The sequence below is a fragment of the Lycium ferocissimum genome, chromosome 3, assembly GCF_029784015.1.
Source record: "Lycium ferocissimum isolate CSIRO_LF1 chromosome 3, AGI_CSIRO_Lferr_CH_V1, whole genome shotgun sequence".
NCBI classification, from domain to species: Eukaryota; Viridiplantae; Streptophyta; class Magnoliopsida; order Solanales; family Solanaceae; genus Lycium; species Lycium ferocissimum.
The window spans coordinates 12,095,710-12,104,590 of NC_081344.1; the positions used below are offsets into that span (position 1 = coordinate 12,095,710).

Genomic DNA, 8,881 nt, shown 5'->3' on the forward strand with positions numbered 1-8,881 from the left:
ACAATATTAATTAGGAGTGTAATACAATATTGTTCCTACTATTTAGTTAATTACTATCAGATTACAAAAATTATTTATAGACATATCTTGTTATTTCTATAGTTATCTGATCTGGGAATTCCGTAAGCAATTTATGGTGCCATTGTCCAACTAATCATGCAGTAGTTAATAAACAGATTTTTCAAAAGTGTCACTTTGTGTGAATTGGTCAATGTTGTCGCGATTGGTGTAACGTGTAAGGGATCAGAGGTTCAATCCTTCCTAGTTAATACACAGATTTTTCTTAAGTGTCACTTGTACTAAGGACTTTGAAGCTAAGCTGCTTCAGTCTTTCAGAAGTTGAATTGTGAAACTGGAAGAGATGTACATAAATAGTTACTAAAGTAGCTAGCATGCTTAGTTTAGTAAAAGTACAAAAAATTGAGGGACTTCTGAGTGGTTATTTAGGCAAGATGATGAGGATCTTATAGATCGGATTGCTGCAAGAGAGAAATTTCTCTAGGAAGATAAAACTAGGGAGATAAATAGATTGACCAACATTGGTGAATCCCAGTTCTCTTCCAACAGGAAACCTGATGAGATGGATTAAGACTAAGTTGTTGGTGATTTCAGTTCCTCGCTCACTGTGGAGAAGGTTGTGTCTGGAAAGTAAATCTGATCGTGAGCTTCGGTACAGGATTCTCGAGCTTTACTTATAGAAAGTAGGCCAGAGCTGTGGGGCAAATATACCTATGTTCTCAACTGTCTTCAGGGCATAAAAGACCTGACATTTTCCAAGCCCCAGCCCCAACGATCGAGCCATTGGTTTTGTCTTCAAAAGTCAAGCCCCCCTCCGATTTCAAATGGGAACTTGCCACCATAAGCAAAACAGGGCCGGGGAAAATGCACGACTGCAGCAATGCTCTTATACATGGAGAATGCAATTTCCTGTCGAAAGAGACGAACAGATGGCACTGAAGCAGGGGATTTAGCATTTTCTGAAGGGAAAGAAAACTTGGCATCCGTCCTCAAGCAGGTAGGAAACCAGGAGGGGCGTGGAGCTGCTGGACCACGCAAATTAAGTAACATTAACGAGAATGTAAAACTGCAGTGATGAAACGAAAATGGGCTCCATGTTGGCAAAAACCAGAGCCAGGCTTTCTCAAGCTAAACACAGATGGAAGTTTCAACAAGAGCAATGGCAAAGCATGACTTGGAGGTGCACTCAGACATGAAGATGGACAGCTCATCATGGCCTTTTCTATCCCAATCCAGTGTACCAATCACAACATAGAAGAGACAAAGGAAGCTGCTGTGGAGGAAATTGGTGCAAACAAAATGGATACACCAACCTCATCATAGAATTTGACTCCATGTTGATCACTGTCATGTTTATTGAACTAGGGGGTGATGCCCCGCCAATATTGTGAATTTTTCTATCAGCTTCATTTTGATACGAAACTGCAGATGAGAAGAATCGAAACCTGTAAATTAGTTCTCAAATCAGACATAGAAACATCGCATCCTGATTGCTGAATATTATTCGCATACATTTTGGAACCAAAAATCCATTCACGGATATTGTGTGGTTGGCAAATAACATATTCCTTATGTCCATGGTAGCTTTACTCTACTATTGACATATTGGCAAAAGGTGATGCATTTTTCATGCAATGTTTAGTCTTCTTCTGAGCACACCTGTACAATTATGCAGCAATAATCAACTTCCCCTGCTCATATCTCAAAAGATTAAATGCAAACTAATGACAATATCTTGTTTCTCTTTCTTTTGACTAGATATATTATTGGTTCAGCTACAGCTTTTATCTTAGTGTATATATCAAGCTTTTGATGCATAATATCACACTCAAATCTACAGGTAACTGCATCAGCATTAAAACAAGACTCGCCCCCTACATGACACTCAAATCTAATGAACGAAGCTCAAAGATACAAAAGATGAAAAGGAAATAGATGTTAGAACTGATACAAAAGATGAAAAGGAAATAGATGTTAGAACTGACCATTTGTACCAACTCTAATAAAGGAGGAAAAAGATTGGTGTATTTCACGAGAAGAAGACTAACAATTCACTTGACCAAAGTTGAAAAGCACTCAACAAGAATTAAAAATGTACAGCATACCAATGTCCTCTTTACTGTCGGAACTTATAAATTCTTGTACTGAATTACCTTTCTCGAATTTGGTCACGTTAAATACTTCTAGCTTTGTGTAGATGCCTCAAAAACTCTCCTGCCTCACTTGATTTGGGTTTTACAGTAAGCTAATCTGTTTCACAATCCAATTATCAGCCTGCAAGGGAAGAAACCAAAAATGAAATCCTCCGATAAGAATATTAGTCACTTCTAGGAATTCCTTAGCGCCATCAAATTTAACACAATTGAGAAGATTAACATGAGACTTATAAGTTCTGAATTTCACAACAAAATTCAAAGGGAGGGAGGGAGGGTTGTGAATAAGATAGCCAGATCCACTACATATTACGAGTACCATTAAGACTATATGATTTTTTTTTAATGTAGTAGAGAACACAGCAAAATAGAGGCGGTCATAGGGTACTCAACCTTTCCCCCCATATTATTCTAGTTTTCAAAGTCAAGCTCAATTGACCAACTAAGCTGAAGTTATCATGAAAATCTGATCCGGTCAGTTGGAGAAATGATTCTCGACTAATCCAAATAATTATTTTTGTGTACCTTTAGCGGATATTAGCTGATCATTGGAACTTATTTGTGAAAGTAGAACACCATTACAGAACTTGGCTATAATTTACTTCCACATCAATTCGGAGCATGAATGTTGCACCAAATGTTTAAATCTAGACATGACTTGCATAAACAACTTCTCTATCTCACATTCAGGAGTCAATAACTTGAGGCACTACCAAACTGAATTTCTGGAATCACCTTTTGCTGAATCCTTCAACTTCATCAACTTATGAGGTTATATAAGGAGCCTTAGTCCAGATGCAGCATTAGTCATTACCAGTAATATAATCAAAATCGGTGACTGCTGGACTCCCATTTTGAAAGCAAGAACCAAGAAAGGCCATAATATAAATGGAGGGAGCACTCTATCAAGCATTAAAACTTACAGAGTAATTTAACATTTTTCCTTATGAAATTATTCAATGTGGCACATAGATTAAAGCTTAAAACTGTACCTAGTGTAGATCCAACGATTCACCTATATCTTCTAACATCACTCATTTTGAACAGCACAGTCTCCACACTATTTGCGTATGACCATCATTTGTTTAGTTCCATATGCCTATTCAAATCCAATTGATGTAACATATAGGAGCTTGATAACTCTGGCCGATTTCGTACCGCAACACATTAAATGCCTGAAAAACGCACAGGTCAACTGATTCAAGTTAAACAGCAATTATGATCATAGTACACCATACTTAGTGCTCTCATGACCAGAAAAATCATTCCGAATCAGTAATTGCAATTAAGAAAAAGGTCAGATAAGCAAGCATTATTTGCATCATCACGTTTAACTCAAAATCCAAAGGAAATTGAACAAATATTCCAGGAATCCAGCATAAGAACTCCATCAGTTTCTGATAATACTCAAAAGCCAGATTTGCCCACCTATAAATTAAAGCGTACAACAGCGAGAGATGCTCAGTGTCTCTAATTTTCCTGTTAAAATGCACACCATGAACAGTTCTCCATTGAAAAAAGTCTCTTGTTAGAATACCTATGGAGTACACCATGTGACAGCTGGCCAATCGTGAAAACAAACCATCAACTACATCCAATAAATATACATAGGATTCTTCACACACTTCGAGCTAAAAATTGAATTCTCATTTTGATTTATAATACAAATTAGTTATTTACCAAAAAAAATAAAATTGGCATACAAATTCCTTTACAATAATATGTCTTGGTTCCCGTACACAATGCATCTTAAAAAAAAGAGTATCAACTTATGTACAACATACAAAAATTAAGACATATTGAAAAGGACTTTTTTTGTTTAATTGTAAGAACCGAAAGTCCTTTTCATCGTTCTTCATTATAGCTTAAATATGCGTTAGCAATGCCAACGCTTCGCCGAAAAAGAATTCACATATAAGTTTCTCACGCAGTTAGAAAATTGGTTATTAATTATGTTACTATTTCTATATGAACAGTAGAATTCTATATACCCGTTAATTATCTTATATTTGTTTGATATGGGATTCTAAAAGTCGCATGCCCTTTACTTTTCTATTTAAATAACAATATTGAATCAGATCAATATAACACACACTTTCTTGTATTCGTGATCTATAGATCATTTAATAATACCAAGTCACATCACCCTCAAAGTATAAACCTTCACGTTATATCTATAATTTGTACTTTAAGACTACGAACACGATACTCACCTAAACCTGAGTACACCAGGAGCATCAGGTGAGGTCACATTTTTTTTTTTTTTTCAACAGAGTAACACTCTAAAATGCAGCTTTAGCTTCTTCATTCATCTTCTGTATAGCTTTTATCCTGGCTTTTCTCATCTACAAAACATACTAAATTAAGGCATTATAGACATAAGCAGATTAGTAGGTTAACATGAAACAATAATTTTGACGCGAAAAGAGATGAAAGGATGCAACAGATTATGAAAATATAATTATCCATTATTTCTCTTCCCCTTACGTATCTTCTTCTTCTGCCTCAATAAATTTATTATCATTGCCTACAAAATTTCATCAATCAATTTCATAGATGGTATATTTTCTTGGAAAATAAAAATATACAAAGGAATATGCATATGTGTGACTCTAAATTGGCAGAAAACTTGCATGACTTTATCATTGCAAAAGAATGCTAATCCCATGCATCTCTGCTACAAAACTATAAATAATGACAATACAACAGCGAATAGCGAACTATTCTACAGGATAATAACGAATAAATGAAGTGTTTCACGCTAACGTAATTAAACAAATTCGACTAAGCAAATCAATCAAACAAATTCGACTAATCAATCAAACAAATTTAAACAACAAAGTTACCATCAGAAAGGTAAAATATTAACAATATAATTACCAACAACATCTAACTCACGCAAACAACGAACTGTCAAACTTTATAGAACAAGTCCACATTATGCCTATGCAAACATAATCGAAATAACAGCTTTGGGGAAAAGTGATTAAGAAGAACTGATTTGGTTGGATTCACATGGCCGCAAACCGTTGATCAACGTCGTCACCGTTTTCTACCTTTGTTTTCTTGCTATGCACTTCCTTAGTTTCTGTAGCGAGAAGTATATTTGGGATTTTGGCCGCTTAAGTGATGTAGCTTTTCAGTAAGAGCATAATGATCTTCTAGGAAGGAGAACACCCGTTCGTATGAACAGTTGGGGAGCGGGACTCACTTTTTGGGGAATATGAGTCGAAGCAATAACAAGAATATTTCTAGTAGAACATCTTTCACAATCCCTGGAGAGATGGTTCACTAATAGACTGAGGGATAAGTCATTCGACTCACACGGCCGCAAACGGTTGATCAACGTCGTCACCGTTTTCTACCTTTGTTTTCCTGCTATGCACTTCCTTAGTTTCTGTAGCGAGAAGTATATTTGGGATTTTGACCATTTAAGTAATGTAGTTTGTCAGTAAGAGCGCAATGATCTTCTAGGAAGGAGAACACCCGTTCGTACGAACAGTTGGGTTGGGGCGCGAAAGGTTATCTTTTTATTAGGGTAATTAGGTTTTAACAAGAGTAATTAAAAATTTTAAAAGACAAAAATTTGACAAAAAAGATAAATGTTAATATTATCGCTTTGAAAAAAAAATGCGTTCATCCGCGCAACGCCACCGCCCGCCCGCAATTATGTATATATAGATTCTTCTTAATGAGCAATAAAATAGGAAAGGCGAGGTTGGATTAGTGTTGCTCTTTTAAAAATAAAAAGAAGGCGCGCGCGTGTAGCTGCTAGGAATCGAACCTCCGCGCCCAGCGCAGCTTGATTTTTCCTGAACAACCTACCCCGCTGATCTACCACGTCAACTTGTTTCAAGAGTGTTCAAGGTATAATATATAGCTCATATAGAATAATATTTAATCTATATACACAGTATGATTTTTCGGCGAAGGATGTTCAAGCTAAGCTCCGTCCCTGCCTTGGCATTGTTCTGTACTTAAGACCTATCCAAAAGATTGAAGTCAATGCCATATACGATACACCAAAACAAATGAGTACTTTTTCTTTTGTGATAAGGAATAGCAATGATACACCAAAACAAATGAATACTAATGCGGATCAGAGATGAGCAGGACAAGGATACCTTAGGAATAATGTTTAATGAGAATTGATTTTAGTCCAATGTAGTCCCCACCCGTCAGTATAAAGTGTGCCAACAGAAAGATGAAATTGATTTTGCACCATTTTGATGAAATTGAGAAAAGTACCCCAATCAGACTTATTTTTCGATGGGAACAACCAAGTATATTTGGTGAAATGATCAACAAATTAAAGATGACATAAAATCTGAAATTATCAAAGGAAGTAATTGGGGCAGGACCCCAAACATCCGAGTACAAGAATTCAAAAGGCCTAGTGCTTCTAACTGAGTTATTGCTAAAGGGTAGGCGATGACTCTTATTACATAAGTACGAATTACAGAAAGTAAAGGAATTCTTGGTTGCTACTGGAAGCTTAAATGACGCCACAAAGGTTTTGGTGATACGCGGTTTTGGATGACCAAGTCTTTGCATGCCAGAGATGCAACGTAGGGTGGAAGTGGTCACAAAATTGGCACGAGAATTGAGTGAGACTGGTTTGTAGCTTGAGTTTTCCATCGGCCACCCATAGAGGTCTCCCTTGCTCCGCCCTTGCAGAAGGCATGCCCTCGTATCCAGATCCTTCACAAGAAAAGAATAAGGAAAAAACTTGTCACACCCCGATGAGGGGCATGACGGCCACCCGGCCCTAGCGACCGAGTACCATCTGGCGTATACTGACATAATCTAAATACAACTATTCCGGCTTGAAATGTGAGCTCACTATAACATAGAAAATACCTGCACGCAGAAAAGGCCCAATACAATGGAAAACATATGCATGACCACATATATATATATATATATATATATATATATATATATATATATATATATATATATATATATATATATATATATATATAATATGTAGCCGGCAAGGCTGCACATGACATCTACATATATCATACTGTCTATGAGCCTCTAAGAGTGTGTGTACATAACATATGAATATAGCATATACCAAAAGAGCAAGCCCGGTACAATGTCACTTGCTGACTTCACCTACGATAGTTGATCTTCTAAGGAAGGATATAGTGAGAATGATAATGCTAATGATGATGTCGATTTCATTTATGCATTTTTATGTATATGTATGTATGTATGCATTGCATCCCACTGATCAGTTGGGTATAACGAGTCCCGAAAGGGCCGTGTACGGATAACAACGAGTCCCGAAAGGGCCGTGTACGGATAACAACGAGTCCCGAAAGGGCCGTGTAGGGATGACATCGAGTCCCGAAAGGGCCGAGTACGGATAACACAAGTCTCGAAAGGGCCAGGTACAGATATGACAGATATATGATGATCCACGTTGATCATTCACAAAAAATTGAATTTTATTTTTATGTATAATATTTACGAATTATGTTTTAACATCAATATTATTTTACAAGTTTGTGTACTACACCTCGACATGCGCGTGTAGTGCACGTGCAGAGAAACTAGTTGATGTAAAAACAAATACCATTTTAATATTCAGTTAAAACAATAAAAATCTTCTTATGGGAATTAATCAGGAAAAAGTATATATCAATAAGCTCTGTGAATTGTAACAATCATTTTCCAATAAAATAAAAACATCATAATTAACATAAATAAAGAATGAATATGGTGGTAAACGGAAAAAAAACAAATAACTCGTAAAGTAAACTTTAGCATAAATCATTATGTAGTGATGACAGCATCTTATAAATGAGAGTGCTAAAGAGAAGCCTTACAAGTTTCAGAGTTTGTTTATCAAACCTACTGTTTTTTTTTCCCTTTTTCTGGTAAGTAACATCTTTTATTAACCACCAGTGAGAAATACGAAGTAGAGTTGTTCTAACTTAGACAGCTTTTCGAAATGCAGTCTATCAAACCCGCTGTTAAACCAACAAAATTAATCAAATCGTTACTTTTTTGTTTTGTTGGGGATTTCCTAACAGGTGGTTCAGTAAATGATTCTTCACAGTCGATCGGACCACTCTCAACAGCAGAAGCATGACTTATCGCCTCGGTAAAGTCATTTGCATCGAAAGATTTGATTGTTGCTGCAACGTCGTCTTTTGCCCCATCATAATTGTCCTTACAAACTTCAAGGCATTGTTTGAGAACAGGTTCTTTTGTTTCCTTTAGTAAAAATACGATTTCATTGTAAATACTTGTTGCCTTTGCTAAACATTGTTGAAGCAGTATACGTACCAAACCTTTTTCATCAGCAGATGAGCTCTTAGGGTCCGTCCTAAGAGAGTCGGTACATACTTTGAAGTCGCTAGACTTTCGACAAATATCGTCAATCAAATCTCCCGAGGAAAAAGTTATAAGAGATAGAGACATAAAGAAAATCACTGTCAATGTTCTTATGGAATGCATCTTCTCATATATTTTCTGAGTCATGATGGGTGGTTCTTATAGCATACAAATACAATATTCACATTTATTTCTTTTCCATTAATGTAAAAGAGTATGTAGATATTATTATATCGAAATAATCATATTTTACTTATATGAAACGAACTAATAATTATTACCTTTTAAGTTAGGCATTCAAATAATCTGTAATTCACTCCAAATCTGATTTTCAATCAATTTTTCCCTTAATCTCACAA

General features: G+C 36.1%; 1 protein-coding gene across 1 annotated transcript; it reads right to left on the minus strand.

Annotated features, from left to right (window-relative positions):
• Positions 1-8,114: 8,114 nt before the first annotated feature.
• On the minus strand, positions 8,115-8,669 carry LOC132048695 (cell wall / vacuolar inhibitor of fructosidase 2-like). The gene has a single exon (XM_059439392.1). It carries the CDS (start codon positions 8,667-8,669, stop codon positions 8,115-8,117), a length of 555 nt encoding a protein of 184 aa, XP_059295375.1.
• Positions 8,670-8,881: the final 212 nt, after the last annotated feature.

What these genes read in the sequence shown, in the direction of transcription:
- LOC132048695 (XM_059439392.1), bottom strand. Translation starts at nt 8,669, where the DNA reads ATGACTCAGAAAATATATGAGAAGATGCATTCCATAAGAACATTGACA.